General features: G+C 47.3%; 8 protein-coding genes across 8 annotated transcripts; 4 read left to right on the top strand and 4 right to left on the bottom strand.

Moving 5' to 3' along the window:
* Positions 1–151: 151 nt before the first annotated feature.
* PRMT16202 (protein arginine N-methyltransferase) lies at positions 152–2,164 on the top strand. Its single transcript, XM_001877859.1, has 10 exons — positions 152–239; positions 314–339; positions 400–566; positions 620–683; positions 735–965; positions 1,015–1,130; positions 1,183–1,261; positions 1,310–1,409; positions 1,462–1,626; positions 1,965–2,164. The coding sequence occupies exons 1-10, from the start codon at positions 163–165 to the stop codon at positions 1,969–1,971; spliced, it is 1,032 nt and encodes a 343-aa protein (XP_001877894.1). The 5' UTR covers positions 152–162; the 3' UTR covers positions 1,972–2,164.
* A 738-nt stretch (positions 2,165–2,902) lies between these two features.
* On the top strand, positions 2,903–3,166 carry LACBIDRAFT_169097 (uncharacterized protein; the record flags this gene model as incomplete). Its single annotated transcript, XM_001877858.1, has 1 exon — positions 2,903–3,166. A coding segment is annotated over one exon (264 nt), but the record flags the coding sequence as incomplete, so codon positions are not given.
* Positions 3,167–3,804: 638 nt separating this feature from the next.
* On the top strand, positions 3,805–4,064 carry LACBIDRAFT_314058 (uncharacterized protein; the record flags this gene model as incomplete). Its single annotated transcript, XM_001877857.1, has 1 exon — positions 3,805–4,064. One exon carries the CDS (start codon positions 3,805–3,807, stop codon positions 4,036–4,038), a length of 234 nt encoding a protein of 77 aa, XP_001877892.1. The 3' UTR covers positions 4,039–4,064.
* An 812-nt stretch (positions 4,065–4,876) lies between these two features.
* Positions 4,877–5,407, bottom strand: LACBIDRAFT_153788 (uncharacterized protein; the record flags this gene model as incomplete). The annotated part of the gene is made up of 1 exon (XM_001877498.1): positions 4,877–5,407. A coding segment is annotated over one exon (531 nt), but the record flags the coding sequence as incomplete, so codon positions are not given.
* A 681-nt stretch (positions 5,408–6,088) lies between these two features.
* LACBIDRAFT_314056 (uncharacterized protein) lies at positions 6,089–8,058 on the bottom strand (the record flags this gene model as incomplete). The annotated part of the gene is made up of 6 exons (XM_001877497.1): positions 6,089–6,601; positions 6,656–7,254; positions 7,309–7,393; positions 7,444–7,507; positions 7,565–7,863; positions 7,915–8,058. The coding sequence occupies 6 exons, from the start codon at positions 8,056–8,058 to the stop codon at positions 6,089–6,091; spliced, it is 1,704 nt and encodes a 567-aa protein (XP_001877532.1).
* A 3,985-nt stretch (positions 8,059–12,043) lies between these two features.
* Positions 12,044–12,427, top strand: LACBIDRAFT_314055 (uncharacterized protein; the record flags this gene model as incomplete). The annotated part of the gene is made up of 1 exon (XM_001877856.1): positions 12,044–12,427. The coding sequence occupies one exon, from the start codon at positions 12,044–12,046 to the stop codon at positions 12,383–12,385; it is 342 nt and encodes a 113-aa protein (XP_001877891.1). The 3' UTR covers positions 12,386–12,427.
* A 1,381-nt stretch (positions 12,428–13,808) lies between these two features.
* LACBIDRAFT_293210 (uncharacterized protein) lies at positions 13,809–14,989 on the bottom strand (the record flags this gene model as incomplete). The annotated part of the gene is made up of 2 exons (XM_001877496.1): positions 14,341–14,989; positions 13,809–14,263 (listed from the first exon to the last, which is right to left on the bottom strand). The coding sequence occupies exons 1-2, from the start codon at positions 14,945–14,947 to the stop codon at positions 13,809–13,811; spliced, it is 1,062 nt and encodes a 353-aa protein (XP_001877531.1). The 5' UTR covers positions 14,948–14,989.
* A 300-nt stretch (positions 14,990–15,289) lies between these two features.
* On the bottom strand, positions 15,290–17,838 carry LACBIDRAFT_314051 (uncharacterized protein; the record flags this gene model as incomplete). Its single annotated transcript, XM_001877495.1, has 4 exons — positions 15,290–16,629; positions 16,680–17,315; positions 17,376–17,471; positions 17,526–17,838. 4 exons carry the CDS (start codon positions 17,836–17,838, stop codon positions 15,290–15,292), a joined length of 2,385 nt encoding a protein of 794 aa, XP_001877530.1.
* Positions 17,839–18,002: the final 164 nt, after the last annotated feature.

Here is an 18,002-nt window from a genome sequence, read left to right as displayed (position 1 = left end):
GCGCTGACTACAGCCACGATCATATTAATGTCATGTGATCGAAGACCACGTGTCTTGCGCGTCTAGTTTCGGCATGTTTAAAAAATATTTTTCAGTTCCTTCACCTCTTTCCCGTCCCCACCATCGATCTCCCCCAGTTTCTCATTGATTATGGACACAACCATGACCAACGCCGGACCCTCCACGACCAGCCAAGACGCTTCATCTCCGGATGCCCATGATATGACTTCCAGGGACTAGTGCGCCTCTTCCATTGATTCAGAAAGTATGAACACCTGATTTCGTAAATTTCTTCTTCTTTGAATCCCTATAGCTATGCGGATTCGTATGCCCACTTTGGTGAATATTATTTCTAACGACATCCCGGTGTGACATAGGGAAATTGATCAAAATTTCTAGGTATTCACGAAGAGATGTTGAAGGATTCTGTGCGAACAGGATCGTACCGCTCTGCGATCATCAACAACCCCCACCTCTTCAAAGGAAAGACAGTGCTGGATGTTGGGTGTGGTACTGGTATTCTGAGTATGTTTGCTGCCAAGGCAGGTGCGAAACACGTCGTTGGGGTAAGTGTCTGTTGTTTCAGTATAATCGCCATCGGTCTAATCTCTGCTCGAAGATTGACATGTCCAACATCATCGATCAAGCACAAAATATCATTGAAGCCAATGGCTTCAAGGACAGTGCGTCCACCTTGCAAACCAGTCATTTCTTTTCATGTTAATCGGCACTAGCGATCACGCTCGTCAAGGGAAAGCTTGAGGAGTCCGTTCTTCCCCTACAAGAATTCGACATCATCATCTCAGAGTGGATGGGCTACTTCTTACTATACGAATCCATGCTCGACACCGTCCTCCTGGCGCGTGATAAGTACTTGAAAAAGGACGGCCTCATCTTTCCCGATACCGCCACATTATACCTTGCAGCCATCGAAGATCAAGATTACAAAGACGAAAAAATCAACTGTATGTCGTTCTTTCTCGAGTCTCCTCTTAATGCTCATGGTCTTTCCAGTCTGGGACAATGTGTATGGCTTTGACTACTCATGTATCAAAGACATCGCCCTTCGCGAGCCTCTGGTTGACACCGTCGAGCTCAAATCCGTCGTCACTGACCCGTGTCTTATTAAGGCTCGTTTGACTTTTCTCCTACATTCTCCACCACTGGCTTACATTCCCTCAGCACATTGATCTTCTCACCGCCAAGAAGGAGGACCTCACATTTGAAGCACCGTTCTCGCTAGCCAGTACCCGAGATGACTGTTAGTTTAATCCATCCGACACTCTATGCTTTAACTCACCCACCCCAGACGTTCATGCATTCCTGGCTTGGTTCGACATCTCATTCGAATGCACGCACAAGAAAGTGAAGTTCTCGACTGGGCCTCACGCACAATACACACACTGGAAGTAAGTGAACCTTGAATTTTCATTTCTCAAATCACTAACCACTTTTCATCAGACAAACTGTCTTCTACACACCATTGACACTTACCGTCAACAAGGGTGACAATATCGTTGGCAAAATTAAATGTGCACCCAATGCACGGAATAACCGCGACCTCGACATAGGCTTTGAGTTCAAAGTGGAGGGCCAAGCGGAGGAGCATAATATCCAATATAAAATGTGCGTTATCTCTTCAAGTTTTGTCCATATTCCCCGTTTCTCGTTTTTTGTCTGTGTCAATACTGGGATCCGAGAGAACGTACGCTAATCAATTGTCAGGTCTTAATTATACTCTACCTCGCCATACTGCATTGTACATAACGGTTTTATCACTGCCACGCACGCCCTTTCAATGCTTTTCCCACCACGCACCAAAAAACAACACCGTCTTGCATGCACCTATCCCTAACTGGATTACCGATATCTGCGCATCGCCACGTCCCCCCTCCTTCCTTTATTCCCATATCTCGTCTCATCTCGTTGGTTTATCTATCCTTATTCCGTCCATCGCACAACAGGTATTAACCATCTACATATATTTCTTGAGTTTGTCATCGTGGATGTGCTGGGCTTCTTCCCCCAAGTCTTTCATCGTTGTCACCGTCGTACTCATCTGGCTTTTTCGCTGTGCACTTGTAGAATGTCATTTAGAATGATTTGGATGTTATGTAGCTCACGATATCACCGTCTTTGGCAATTGTACACTGCTTGTACCTGCACCCTACAACTTAAGACTCGATTTGTGGTCACCTGCATTTAGGATTCTCTCGGTATCGATCTTCAACAACTTTGAAGCTAGTACTTCAAATTTCAAATTGATCCCTTGGTATCCTATTATCTGATTCGTACAGCATGTCACGCCCTCATCCCCCCACTTTCCTCACCATCCTGGATTTAAAGACCTCAAGCGTACTTCATCCTTCGAGTTTAGCAGATCAGAGGAAATTCTACACCATCCAGTGTGAGTCGAGCAGGAGGCTTCTTTCCAACCACAACTCATGATCATGGGCTTCGCGACATATTTCTCCGAGGGTTCTCTTCCAGTTTGAACAGCATTTTTGACCTTGTATTCCGGACGTTGCAAAAAGATGGTTGTACAGATCGGCATTGCCATGTACCGCATCATCGATGATAATGGTCGAGATCCTTACTTCCACTGGGCCCTGTGTTTGGGAGAGTCGTTGGCAACAGATCAAATGATCACAGTCTACCAGATCGTCTGCGATGACGCAATTGAGCGCGGAGTTGATCAATCTCAAGCCTGGAAGAACCATTTCACCTTCGTAAACCTTTGCGAGTCGAGCACTTTCGTCGGCGTCGTCATCGTCGGCACTATCATCGACCCAGATTGCACCATGAACGCCATTGACAGCTTTATCCGCGAAAACTGTCCACCCGTTAACCACACCGGATTCACCATCGTAGGTCCCGCCGTACCAAAGCCTGCATCTTCGATTTCGTGCGAAGGCTTACTAAAATTCCTGTACCCACTGTCTGGTGCACGGTTCCTTTTGCTGGGTCAAGGTGGATGGTTCTTAGCAGAATTAAAGGAGAAGCTATGAACCAGCGAGGCTGGGATGATCTTGATAGGGATTCGCAAGATAAAATCATCATACAGTTACGGGACATGGTTTCCCAGCTACGCGACATCGAACCTCCTGTCAGACCCGAGATATGTTTTATCCTTGGTGGCCCCGTTGCCGACTTGCGTTTGTGCCCGCATGAGCCTCTCTTCTATGTTGACGAACAGCAAGTGAATTTCCAGCTCTGGCGTGGGCGATCCCTCGGTACCGGGTGCAAAGACTTGCCCTATCATTACGCAGATCGTGGCGTCGCACGCAATTCGCCATCCCATTCTGTTCACTCACGGAGGTATTGCATTTCGCAACATCATGGTGGAAGGTGCAACTATCACCGCCCTGATTGAGCCTCGAGATTTAAGTAAGCTAGTACTGAGACGAATGGAAAGCGTAAGGCTTCCCTTGGATGTAGTTGTGTCTAGTGGGTCTTCACTTAACTTGAAGTGAATATTTCTTCAGTTTGTCATCGTGGATGTGCTGGACTTCCGGCTTTTTCGCTGTGCGCTTGTAGAATATCATCTAGAATGATTTGGATGTTATGTAGCTCACGATACCGTTATCACCGTCTTTGGCAATTGTAACCGCTTGTACCAGCACCTACAGCTTAAGAGTACTCATTTGCAGTCACCTGCAGTCACCCGCCTCTATTTAGGGCTCGATATTGAAATTTATTATCTCGGTACCAATGTTCAACGTTCAACAGCTTTGAAGCAACCCCTAATTCAAATTTCAACTTGGTCCTTTCGCTGTATATCTGACTCGAGTCTCGCGCAACAGCATGTCACGACAATATATAAGATGGAGGTTTGCTTTTTCCCCTTCATTCCTCGCTTTCCTCACCATCTTGGATACAAAGACGTCAAGCGTACTTCAGCCTTCGAATTTAGCAGGTCGCAAGAAATTCTACACTGTCCAGTGTGAGTCGAGCAGGAGGCTTCTTTCCAACCGCAACTCATGGGCTTCGCGACAAATTTCTCCGAGTATTCCCTTCCAGTTTAAACGGCATTCCTGACCTTGTATTTCCGGACATTGCAAAAAGATGGTTGTGCAGATCGGCATTGTCATGTACCGCATCATCGATGATAATGGTCGAGGTCCTTACTTCCACTGGGCCCTGTGTTTGGGGCAGTCGTTGGCCACAGATCAAAGGGTCGCAGTCTTCGAGATCCTCCGCGACGACGACGCAATCGCGCGCGGAGTTGATCGATCTCAAGCCTGGAAGAACCATTTCGGCTTCGTGAACCTTTGGCAGTCAAGCAGTTTTTCGGTGTCGTCGTTGTCGGCACCATCATCGACTGCACCACGAATACCATTGACAGCTTTATCCGAGAAAACTGTCCACCCCTCAACCACACTGGATTCACCATAGTAGGTCCCGCCGTACCCTGGACGTGCGCAGTCTGGGTTATGAATGCACTTCTTCTGCTCGAAGATAGCGGGTTAATTGACCTCCCATGCACAAAGGATGATCTTTATCTCAGAGTGCTCGAGCGGGCTGAGCGACTCTACACACTACGGCAAGGTGGATTCTTCAGAAGCGACTTCCCACAGCTACGTTTATGATTCAGAGCTCTGTGGATCTGGCTGCTTGAGTCCTGCCGATTTTTCTTCTTCTTTGAGTCGTCGTAGTGACATTATATTTGTATATTAGTGCTCAGTATACCGTCCGTTGCGATGGGAAACTTACAAACTTGTTCGATGTTCCATTTTACCAACTATACACATCTCCACTGTGGCAAACCCCATCCGAATTGCCCGTCGGCTCGCTTTTCCAGATCATACGCTGGTACAAATTCGCGAATACGTTCCGTAAAAGAGCTCTCGCCTTGGGCGCCAAAGTGGGTTTTGATGTATTCCCAGTGAGCGGGAAACCAACCTGCACACTCCCAATCAATCAGGGCGGTGATAGTTGCACCTTCCACCATGATGTTGCGAAATGCAATATCTCCGTGAGTGAACACAATGGGATGGCGAATTGCATGCGACGCCACGAGATCTGCGTAATAGGGCAAGTCTTTGCACCCGGTACTGAGGGATCGCCCACGCCGGAGCTGGAAATTCATTTGCTGTTCGTCAACATAGAAGAGAGGCTCATCCGTGCACAAGCGCAAGTCGGCAACGGGGCCACCAAGGATAGAACATATCTCGGGTCCGACAGGAGGTTCGATGTCGCGCAGCTGGGAAACCATGTCCCGTAACTGTATGATGATTTTGTCTTGCGAATCCCTATCAAGATCATCCCAGCCTCGCAGGTACATAGCTTCTCCTTTAATTCTGCTAAGAACCATCCACCTTGACCCAGCAAAAGGAACCGTGCACCAGACAGTGGGAACAGGAATTTTAGTATGCCTTCGCACGAAATCGATAGATGCAGGCTCTGAGTACGGGGCTCGCAACCGCTTGAGAAACAACCAGCGGCCAAGAGTAGCTAATCGGGTTAAACTCATCAGGGCGAATAGTTGAGACCAACTCGAGGAACTGACCAAACCATAACTTGCGAACGGTCCAGCGAAAGATAGATCTGATGAAGCTTCGAAGAGGATCCAATCTCAAGGCAATAGACCGATAGTGCCACCAAGGTTTCCTTTCTTTCCTTACCCGTTCCCAAAATTGCCTTGCTCGTTGCACGCTCTGGTAAAGGACATTTACGCTTGATTCGGAATAGTCCATTCAAGTTGAACGCTTACCTCCTCCCAGTTTTTCGCTTCGACCTTTTCCATAGCAACAACTACAAATTCAGATATCCTAGCTGGTTTTCGAACTGTGGTAGCCAAGATGCCTGCCACGGTAGTAGTGCCACTGTAGTGGGTGCAAAGCGGGTGGGTGTGTTGCAATTGATTATTGTTTTGAACGCATGGCAGCAGGTGCATCGTACACTTACAGTGACAGGCTGTCATGAGCCTATAGACAAGCAGCACTAACAGTTGTCATAAAGAATAGTTTGTCTATCAGAATTAGCTATACATACACTCCTAACATTTCCATCCACAAGTACATAGTAAGTAAGTAGAAATCATGCCAATATCACCGAACGGTGTGATGCCCTGACCCGAGCGATAGCCCTACCCCTCCCCGGTGAAGCCCCACACAGCAAGGCACACCAAGAATCCACAGAAAATGATCATTCGCATCTCCTCACCCGCTGAGGATTTCTCAAAGATCAAGTTCATGAATCCACGCACACCCTGCTTTCTCCGCCCCGGCGAGCTGAGGGGACGCAGATCCTTCACGTACTTCTTTGTCCTCGTTGAAACTCCAAGACCCCAAGGCCAAAACCTTTGACGGTTCTCATGCGCAGTGAGGTTGAGAGGGAGACCATACTGATCGCACGAAATTTCAAATGAACCAGATTCATGTGAGGGGAATGGGAAGGAGGGAAACGAGAGTGAAAATGGCAGAGGAGTTGAGTAGACTGGGGGAAGGAAGGCGAGAGAAAACTTTTGGAGACGGGGGTTACTTTGTGCAATTCGTGCGGCGCCTGAGGCAAGTGTTTCTTCTCCAGGATATTTGACGATACTCAGAGAGAAGGTGCGGAGTTTGGGAAGACCACTGCGAATGACCTTGGTAAAAGCGTCCTAGAGGGATGATAAGGGAAAGGCAAAGGGCCATTACCAATTTAAAAAACTTGCCAGGTGAAAAGAGGGCTTATGCTCGCATGTCAAGTCAAGGTGGCGTAAATTTGGACACGCCTGAACAAGAGAACGAAGGAGGTTGCCACTGTCATACATCGAGTGCAGAGTGAATGAAACCTTCAGTTCTGTGAGACTGGTGATGTCCCGGAGTAAGCTCGCCACTGTGATTGATGATACCTCGCGCGTCTCCACTGGATCCCGAAAAGTCACAGACTTCAAAGAAGAGTGCAGGTGAGGAAGGGCCTGGAGTTGTTGGTGAGTCCCTGAAAAGGACGTCACACCACTTAAACTTTCCGGGCTCAAGGTAGAGAGATGAATGGGCTGAATGGTGTGCCGTGACAAACTGATGCTTGCCAGGTATTCGTGAGCCTCGAGAAAAGCGACGAAAGGACGCTTCTCCCCCGGGCTTGATGACCTTGGAAACCAGTCCCAGCACACATCTCCGAGAGATAGCTTCTTCAACGTAGGCCACCGACCCCCTACCAGACAATGAATGTCCGTGGGCACAGAGGAAGAACCCTCGACACCAAGTTCTTCGAGGTTGGGACAGTTGCGAGTAAGCATATCGCAAATCTTTTTAAAGATTGGCTGATCATCTGTACAAAAGATGGCCTTTAAGCTCCGCACCTTGAAAACATTGGCGCACTAACCGTCGAGGAACATGTCAAGGTGACTTTCGTAAAACGCGTTCTTCAACGTTAGGGAAAATCCAAGAAGGTCAACGAAGTCAAATAGCTATCGAAGCCGTCAATCACAATCGAAGTAGAAGGATCTGTGAGACCCACATGGCTATTGAGGTTAGGAAGAACTGAGCCGATGGACGTTCCGATATAGCGCAATTGAGGACACCTTTAACAAGCGCGTTAAAGAAGGTAACGATGGGCGCAGAAGTGAATGAATACACACCCCATACGCAAGGCAAACCACATATCCTCATGGTATGGCGACTCCTCTGCATCCCAACAGAATTTTGTCAAGGCATCTAAACGCATTGCCCCTGCTACTTTCCTGACAGCAGCGCTCGCAGTGGCGTTGTCGATCAAGGAAACGAATGGTTTGGATAGGCTTATGATGAACTCTCGAACATGTCGTGCAACATCGACCCGTCTAGCGAGCATCCCAAGAGTCCATGTGCACTGTTCTGCAGACTTTAACACCACTTTTTCGTAGAGAACTGAGGACACATTGGAAAATATGTAGTTTGACTTTATAGAGAGGTCAATTGTGGCACGAGACCGTAAAATGGAATCACGCACCGTCAAGGAAAAGTTCAAGATGTCCTTACGCGACTCTAGGAACAGCGCAACCTCAATAAGTAGATCTCCAGGGATCCGGCTTATGGGTGAGTAGTAGGCGCTATATCCAGACACCAAAAGACGAAATTCCTTCGAGGTAGACATGCGTGAGGAAGACCGCCAAAGGGTTGGGGAGATTGATTATACGTTAGCGTAAGATTGGCGACTTTATAAGGATTTTTATGGGGTATCGGTCGTAAAGGCAATCTTGTGATTGCAAGAGAAATGTAATGATGTTGTGTATGGCAACAGGGAGTGGTCAGCTTCGTTTTCGCGGCAAACACCGTTGTTTGTCCACCTGCCGAGTTGCGTGCCGGACATAACTATTACAAAATACCATTTTCCCACAATAATTACCTTACTTGAGCTCGTAAAATGTTGAGCACTAACAGTTCTGAGAGTGCGTCGAAGATGGTAAGTACACAATCTCCTGTCTATTTGCTTTTTAACTTTGTTTGTTATCTTTATGTTATGATACTTCTGCTATGTAAATTGTTCTACCAACACTGTCCAGCTTTCAGCCAGTCACATTATGCTGTTCAAAAAATTAGTCAAAATTCAAAGTTCTTTTTCAGCCACTGTGCAAAGTTGAAGAATGGTGAAACAAACTTCAGCAGTTAAGATTGAAGAAAGTAATTTGATTCTCTTCACCACAAATCTGCAGCACTCCTCATGCTGAAGAAAACAATAAAAAAAGCTAACTTTCAACTAAAATGCCTTTAGTATCATTGAAATTCTGTGGGGTAAGTTATTGTAAGTCCTGTGATAATTACAAGTACTCAGAAGGGAATAAATCTTCTAGTACATTTTCAAATCACTGCTTTTCCCAGGTGTTATACTTTGAATGAGGTATTTTTTATTTACTCTGTGAATATGGAGGGTAAAGACATGACTGTAATGGAGAAGTAGCATTAGCAAGAAAGGACAGTAGCTCATCAATTAATTCCTGGAATACAAGAAAATATGTAGAGTGAATCCTAGTCAGAGATTGAAATATACATACCCATAGTCCTTGAATTTGAGTTGCAGTAAGGATATTCAAAAGATTTTCTCAGCTACCTTGCCACCAGTTTGAAAAATCTCAAAGTCTGCAGATGGAACCATGAGATGAAAAAAATTCCAATGCATTTTTTACTAATCCTTTGACCTGGATTGAACCTCATAGATTGCAACAGGCTGAGAGCTGGGTACAGTCATTCACCAGTCAATGAGGCACCCAAATAAAGAATGGCCTTGGAGATTTTAAATACGAGGGATATGAACATTATGAACTGAGAGAAGTATGCCCATACATCATGCCCTATGTAATATCTAGTTACAAACTCAAATTCAAGTTGTTGAACAACATATCACATGCTATCAGTGCCGCAAACGAAGATCAGTGCGAAACCAGTCAATGAGGCAGATGTCACGCTGCCCTAGTTTGGGCATTTTGCTTAGTCACTTCAGTTTCCCATCTCTTCGTCAGACGTCTGTGGCAAGTGTGACAGAATGTGACTTTCCCTACCTTCAAGTATGATTTCATTCATTCAGTGGTTTTTGGTTCACTGGAGTACCAGCTCAACTCAAAACTCTTGTAATTGAATACTTGTTGAATGCTATAAGATATAATTTTTTTAAAAAGGCTCTTTTCCAAGATTTAGTGCCAAGATCACACAGATATATATTCAGTTTTATGGTGAATGAGCACCTATTTGCAGGTATCAAGAGATCGAAATGTGCTACACCTTAGAAACTTGGGATTACTATGAAGAATATATATCCGCACACAATGCAAAAAAAATTAAAGAAATAGCTTGAGAACTGACCCCGGAAAAGTGTTTTGACTCATTGACTAGTGTGACTCATTGACCGGTGAATGACTGTAACATCAGTAAAACAATTCAGAAGGTTAAGTACCATGATACAGAGCCGACAAACAAATTTCCAAACTAAATAGGCAGGAAATGGTGTACCCATCATCACTGATGCACTCTCAGAACTGTTGTTTTCAGTGGATGCTTCACATTTAGGCTCTGGTGTCATGTCTGGGACAAGAGCCTCGTTTTTCAGAAATTACATATATGGCAACTACATGTAAATTTAATATAGGGCTGTATGGTGTAGTGGATTATTGCGCTTTTTTGATCTCCTCTTATGGCCAGCCCAAGTTCAATTCCAGTGGTTGACATCTTTTTTTTTTTTTTTCACAGAGATAATTGAATCATAAATATGTATCTTGTTAGAAACTTGACATATTGCTATGAAAATTTGTGAAGTATATTCTCTCCCTATCTACCATTTAAAAATGGGCCAGGCACCCATTTGGGGCCACAACTATGAGGAAACAGGTTGGATAACAGCCAAGAAAAAAACCACATGCATTTTTACACATGAAACTACAAAACAGGAGATTAGGCCAAGAGCTCAGATTAATTGCAAAGCAGATTTATGTTCAAGTTCCTCATGTTATGCTAACAAGTAATAAGTATAGAGTACTGAAAATAACAATGAACAGGAATAATGATGGCTCTAGTGTCATGTCTGGAACAGCTGAGAGTGTTTCAATCCTTTTCAAAAATGTGCATTTAAGAAGCAGGGTACTTGACACTGATTATATATGTAAAATTATAGATCAATAGCAAGGGTTGTTCAATTGTGACAGATCTATTTTCAATTTCAGATAGATTTGTTGTAACACAGTCCAGATCTTGAAATCATTACAAATTCTTTATATATGAAGGCCAAGACTACGTGAGGAAATATTAACAACATACCAGCAGCTCCTGTATCAGCATTTTATAGCAGTACAACAATTTTTTTTACCCATTAATTCTGTCTTTTTGTTGCCTTTGGTGCAGCAACCTGCCATTAGGAGGAAGAAGTGCATGTAAGGTACTTCCACATACTCTGAGATATTCTACTAGCATGGATACATACTTTGATGAGCAATTGCATTGAGTGGAACTGACTTTATGCTTAAAACAGCACAAATTCCCTTTCCAATGATTCAAAAATGCATTCTGGGTTCATATTAATGTATCCTACAATTTTCCACAAGTTAAGTGAGCTATTAAAATATTTTTCCAGCCTGCGGCGCATAGCACAGCAAGAAAAGCCAGTAGGAGGTGAACTGCTTGAGCAACTGCCTATTTGGGCGTGGGTGTGAGATTGATGGCTTATGTCTGTTTTTGGACGACCTTATGTCTTTTTTTGGACATGTCTCAATATAGACATAAATTATGTCTATATATGGACATAAGGTGTCCCAGACATGGCACCAGAGCCTCACATTTACAAGCCACAAGTAAGGTAATTATCGTGGGAAAACAGTATTTTGTAATAATTATGCGCGGCAGCAACTCGGCAAGTGGACAAATAACGGTGTTTGCCGAGAAAACGAAGCTGACCACTCCATGTTGCCATAGTTGTTGACATTTGAGGTTAGTCAGTGTCACACCTCGGTCACGAGTCCGACTGCCAGTGCCCTAGGCTTGCCGAAGCTGCCAACATGAAGAACGGACGGACGATGAAGTGTATGTAAAGGCAAGAATTTTTCGACATGGCCGCTCGATAACCCAGTATGTCCTCGGTATAAGACGGTCTGATTGGAGCAGTGAGCCTTGCTTGTCTAGGGATAGCCTTCTCGCACTGTCAGCTGCACGATATATATGCTAAGTAGGACCAGCCTGATCGAGATCAGATTTTCAAGCTTAACCAAAGCCTAACGGTCGTCTCCTGGGTTATCTCTCGTTTTCCTCGAAACAAAGTTATCAAATAAAGGATACACTTCATTGTTATCTTGTCAATATTCTTGCTTCGAGGACTTCCCGCAAGAGGGTACTCTCGATACTGACTTCAATCCGACAATTGAGACTTCCCTTGACATTTCTTATAAAGGAAAGCTGGTCGTTGATAAAACCCTTCAGAAGACTTTCAGGCGTTGGTAGGGTTTTTCTGAAACGCAAACCTCTCCCAATTTCCCTCTGTTCCAGGAACCATTGCCATTGACACCCAGCGCCCCGGGGCGCGTCTACACGGGCCTTCATAGGTCCTACTGAGTTGGCTTCATCGAGCCAACCAAATTTCATGTTCAACCTTTGGCTCCCATATGGGACAATTTTATCACCACGGATTCACAACTCAATTATCTTTTGTGGCTATCACATTCAACTCTTCATTTATTCCACTTATCGCTCTGGATGAAACAGGTGATAACGCTGCTGGGATTCACGCCTTGGTATCGTCCCTCCCACTAACACCGCGCAAGCGCGCTGCAATTCCACATGCATACAAGGACCGAATCAGGGCGGATTTTACGGCGGAGAAAGGGAAGCCTTGTTCTGCTCTGACGGTGGAAAGCCCCAAGTACACGAAGTATTGGGCACCATCGGGGTGGCTGCACAAGTGCGTTGCTCAACTTGCTGGTAGAAGACGCCTCATTGTAATGTAATGCAGTTAGTATGGAACAAACTCAAAACGCCCTCTGTGCTGAGCTTATTCAGAACTGTCAGTTCAAAAGGCAAATCGAGTGTGCTAGGACCTTCACTTGACTCCAACCCCAGTGGTATCAGCACATGTACAGTGACCACTAGAAATTTGAAGACTTTCAATGGACTCGTTCAGCCTGAGGCGCCTCCGCGACCCCCCCTCCCCCCACCCCATTTTCAGCCATCTCTAAATCGTACTCATATATCCCGGATGTCCGAGTCCAGAACAAAATATTGCATGTGCAAGGCATCTTCAGTGGCTATGTTTGCCTCCCATTCAGCAAACTGAGGACAATCTGCATGGGGAGCCAGATGTCTCCCCAGGCCTACAAAACGATTCCACTATGATCATGATCCTGGAAAGCACACGCGCGGGAGTCTGTTCTCCCATCATTGCGGAGGCACCTTTGTCCGGGTCGCAAAATTGACCCGAAGCGGCCACAAATCCGAGATAGCAAAATGTGGGCACTGTCAGTACACGCCCGTGCTTGTGTTTAGACGAACACCAAGAAGAAGCCCCAGGTGCACCTTTGATCTATGCAAGAAGTTATTTGCGTCCCGAGCCCTTGACATGTGCATATGTGCATCTTCACACTTCACTTCCACCAATACTTACTTACCCTGCCTGTTTTCTTTCAACTGAAATCCAATAAAAGTACCACAAAAAAAACAATCCATTCCAAACCACGCCCTACTACACTACAAAAGACAAGACACGGAGCCCTCTCCCCTCGTATGTTTTCTTGCACCCACAAAGCCAACCAAAAAAACCCAAGCGCTCACCACACAAAAACACCTCCCAAACAACATCCCCCAAACCCGCCGCGCAAAAAACCACAAAAAAAACACTACTACTCAAACCCTAAAAAAAAGGGGAGCAGCCGTGCCAAATGCAGAAGATTGCAAGGACGGAGTATGGGTGGGATGAAGAAGGAAGGTGTGGGTGGGAGACGGCGTCGGGAGGGTGGGAGTGGGGTGAGGGGGGAGGAAGGTAAGGTAAGGTAGAGGAGGTAGGTAGGTAGGGATGGGAAGGTCAGGATGTCCTATGTGTGGTAAGTAAAAAAAAGAAAAAAAGTGAGATGAATAGAGTAGAGAGAGACAGATCCTGGTCGATGATATGATGGATATCTATAAATAGCTGAGCGAGAAGACGAAAAGATTGAATACAGGCAAGACTGGAGAGAAACCGAGAACCGAGATAAAGATACTGAAAACCAAGACTTTTTGAGAGGAGGGGTTGCCAAAGGAATCCTGCTTTGCCGCAAATGTCCGTGCATTGCTGGTCGAGCTCCATATATAACGCAAGCGGGACGGCGGGTTGATCATCGAAAGTCGGTGCGTGTTGTCCACAAGGGGAAAGAAAGATGACTGAGGTCCTTCGCCCATTCAAAACACGTCAACAGCCGCCGCCATATCCCACCCATGCGTCATATCGAGGCCCAAGCCCGCATACATATCCCCCGCAGAAGACTCCTCGTTCATACCAGCCATCTCCTCCAAAAGCCTATGTATCCCCACCTCGTCCACCCAATCCGCCTCACTTGTCGACCTTTCATCTCCAAAGTGTATATCCAAAACCCCATCACGACCAACCACCACCCCCTCTTCCCTCTCTCCACTCACTTGCGTCGGGGCGGATGAGGAGGCCGCCGACGACGTTTGGATGAGGGCATCAAAATCAGGCAGGGCCGTGTTCGCGAGGCATGGTGAAGGGACGAGTATCTCGCGGAAGAAGTCATCCATGCTTGCGTCGTCCTCGTCCTTGGTGTCCGGAGTACTGATAGATGATGTTTCACCAGAGGAGAAGAGTGAGATGAGATCAAGCGCGGTGAGACCACCCGCTGCAGGGACATCGAGTTAGACTCGATGGTCGCCACCCGTGCTAGGTGGCGAGTGGGCTCGTGCGCTGGTTGATTACTGGACTCAGACTCTGTTGTTGTCGAGGTGGTGAAGGCAGAGGGCGTGAGGTCGAGGGAGGAATGTGAGGGAGCAGGGGAGGGAAAGGCAGTGGTGAAACTTGTGTCCATTGAGATTGAAGGTGTTGACGAAGAAGGCGCAGTCGTAGGTGTTGTTTGAGCTGGAGCTTGGGGAGCAGAGAAAGTCTGAACACCCTGAGCGGCAAGCGCCTTGATAACAGCTTCCCATCCTTGTTCAAGAGTCTTGATTCGCTCTTTGAGCTCTTCATTCTCCCGTTCCCGTTGGTCGTCACGGGTGGAAGAAACGGGAATAAGAGGTGCGGGTGTGGGTGCCGGTATCCCAGCGCGAAGGCGGCGGTTCTCCTCCTCCAACTCGGCGACCCTGCGCTCAAGGTAGGAGAATTGAGCTTTGCGGCGATCGCGCGAGTTCTGGGCGGCGATACGATTACGGTGGGCTCGGGCCTCCTTGCGGTCCTCTGAAGTTGTTTCTGTGCGAGGACGCTTGCGGGAAGGCCCAGCTTCTGGTTCTGGAGATGTGGCTGACAGTGGAGAAGTGGCTGACAGTGGGGAAGAGTGGTGGAGAGCGGAAGGATCAACGTAGTTTGACATTATTGTACGTAGAGTTAGAGAACGGAAAAGAGTGGGTCCAAGTTATAAAGTAGTAGAGATACTGCGTATCGCAGGACAACGTACGTGGCAGTCGTGAAGAAAGGGGCAATGCATACGTGTCACATATATTATCTTCATCAAAACCAAGCACGTTCATACACGAACAAATATATCTCTAATAATACACCTGGTGCTAGAAAAAAGCCCAAGAATAAAAGACGCCCAGTAAACCATGTTTGTTCCGCAGAAACGAAGAGGAGCTCATTCATATGCAAATAAAAGAGCTGCCGAAAAAACAGTCAATGTCAGGAGAGTTTACGAAAGGAAAAGTACGCACAATAATCACCCACCAGCGTCGTGCTCCACCGACCCAGAATCCAGTCGTCTCAAGAGCCTCTGCGCCAACAACGCCTCTTCAACATCAAAATCCACATCTTCCCCTCCCCCAAACTTCGCTCCCTCTTTCCCATGCCTCGCCTTTCTCCCAACTCGACCCTTCGGATTCTTGCTCACTCTTCCCGTGCCCTTTGACGAAGCCAACGACGTCATCGATGGAGAGGCAGGTATGGAAGGAAGAGAGGGCAACCTTCCCCATGCACTTAGTCGCTGTCCCTGCTGTCCTCTTCCACGCCCATACCAGCTCACCGCTCTTTCAATCCCCTCTTTCTCCTCTGTAAAAAGGACATTAACTCCGGGAGATGGACAGGCAAATGGGTCACGCAGGTCCATAAAGTCACCCGACTCTCCCTCCTCCTCTCTTTCTCCTTCACAATCTTCTCCCGCCCTTAGCTCCACATCAGACACCTTTGCCCTCGGACTGGCAACTCCACCAGGAAAACGAAAGGACCCGCGTCCATGACTTGACACGTGGATCGTCAAAGGGTACTTTGTCTTCCCCTTGAGCCCCAAGCCCAAACCCAACCCCAACGGTTGGTCCAACTGCTGCCTCATTTTCGACGAATGCTGGCTCTTCTTTCTCTTGGGCACAGATGAGCGCTCCCACTCTTTATCCACCACCTGACTCTGACTCGAAACGCGTTTCCGCATGGTTCCCAAGCTGGGACAAGGACTGGAACTTCCCCTACGCGCGTATGCATGTGCGCGTGCACGCTCATGGGCGTCGATATCTGGAAGAAAAGTTACTCCTCCTGCTACGGATTGACGCGAAGTGCCCAAGAACGGAACGGGTTTGCTAAAGGTAGGAGTCGTACTTGGCGTTGGGTATGGCATTGGGTCTGGAGACGGCAAACGTGTGGGAATGGGAATCGGCAGCGACGCAGATGGGGTAGAGAAAGAAGCTGGTGTTGGATCTTGAGTAGCTAGAACAACATCAGGAGAGCATGGGCTGGGGAGCTGAGATTCTGAGGGGCCACAGATGATCAGGTCCTGAGGTGGAGTCAAAGGCACACGTTGAGGTCTTGGCGAGGAGAACGACGAGGAGGCAGAAGCGCCGCGCATGTGGAAACAGGTCCTCGCTTTGCCTGTGCCACCTAGTATCGTAGACTTGGCCTTAAACTTCGGTGACGACCGAACGGGGGGAGGTGACAGTACAGTGAGGTGAGGGCGAGGTGGAGAGAGACCATTGATCGCTTGGGATGCTACAAGGGAATCCCTGGTAGCAACGAGAGTATCCGGTGGCTGGGTCAACGTCAGAATCGGCAGATAAGCATTGTATGCATGCACTGTTCAAATTAGTGTTGAAGAGAGGGAAAATAACCTAAAGGCAACGCACATAGGTAGGCAGACATGACACCAGTGATACAAAGTACGATGAATGCGGCCTCAACGATCTGTAGGATCGCATATATTGACCTTCCATATGTTGCAGAACCCGGGCGAGTGGACGCAGTCATTAGCACGGTGGCAGCAATGTCAAAGCAAAGTCCCATCAACGCTGCACCCTGTGCTGCGAGCAAAAATACAAGCAAACTCCTCGACCTACTTCGCCCGATCCGTGAGCTCAAGTTTTGATCATCACCAGTGGGATGCACAACTTGTCCGTTCTCCAAGTCATCTGGGGCAGGGAATGGAACTGTAGGGTGAAGATGAACGTGCGCACTTGACTGCCAATGGTCCACGGCAGCTAGGGTGGACGTGGATGAACTAATGCTCGGAAGTTTCTCATGGTGGGAGACCACAGAAGGAAAGGACGCCGAGGAGGCCGTTGGCGAGGGAAGCGGAGGAGCTAGAGAAAGAGACAGCGGGATGGAAGATTCCGAGTCCAAATTTGACGTGCCGCGCACGAATTGGCGGAAAGTGTGGACGACAAGGGGGATCGTGAGAATGGCATAGGATAAATAAAGAACGGGTGGCAGGTATGCGGGAAAAGAGGTGGAAACGAATGGTAAGAGGAGAGCTAGAAGGGTCGCTATATGCGCGTATAATGGATCAGAAAAAGGGCTAGAGTCAATGTTTAGGTCGAACGAACCGCTTGAAAGCGAAATTACGAGGATGGTGGTGTATGCTTTGAGTATGGTCGACAACAACACGTACCCACTCGAGAGATAGAGTACAGAAACTCCCACTGAAAGGAAAACACTTAATTAATCAGAGAAATAAGGTCAGTGGTTACGCTTACACTCGAGAAAGAGAAAAGCCTGTACGACAGACTCGGCCTTGGCCTTGGCCAGTTGGGCTGGCGCTGGGGGGTTGGGGCTTGCGTATGAAGCAGTCAAACCAAGGGCACCAGTGAGAGTCGAAAGCACAGTGAGCGATGCGATTGCAAGATACGAGACCAACGCGCGGCGCTTCTGAGTTGGCTGGTTGGCACCGTAATGAGCTGGTCGGTGAGAGAGAGCAAGAAGGAGGATGACGACGGCAAAGAGAGGAACAAGAAAGAAAAGAGCGGGAGGGATCGCTGGGAGAGGGTTGGCCATGGAGGGGGAGGACATGGTTGTGGCAAGTGGAATGAAAGCTAGCGCTGCATATTATGAGTCTTTGCTGCTCCGAGGAATTGCATCCCATCTAGGCAAGTCCTGCACCCAATCCGGCGAGTGTCGAACCCAATCTGGCACCTTGATCAGGGCGTCATCAGCGTAGATCACGTTCAGTTTGT

The sequence above is a fragment of the Laccaria bicolor genome, genomic scaffold (genome assembly GCF_000143565.1).
Source record: "Laccaria bicolor S238N-H82 LACBIscaffold_5 genomic scaffold, whole genome shotgun sequence".
Classification (NCBI taxonomy): Eukaryota; Fungi; Basidiomycota; class Agaricomycetes; order Agaricales; family Hydnangiaceae; genus Laccaria; species Laccaria bicolor.
Note: the sequence above shows the minus strand (reverse complement) of the source record. Positions and strands in the feature narration are given on the sequence as shown.

Coding starts and splice junctions, on each gene's coding strand:
- PRMT16202 (XM_001877859.1), top strand. CDS start 163: ATGACCAACGCCGGACCCTCCACGACCAGCCAAGACGCTTCATCTCCG. Junction 240..313: donor GATATGACTTCCAGGGACTA/GTGCGCCTCTTC, acceptor GAATCCCTATAG/CTATGCGGATTCGTATGCCC. Junction 340..399: donor GGATTCGTATGCCCACTTTG/GTGAATATTATT, acceptor CAAAATTTCTAG/GTATTCACGAAGAGATGTTG.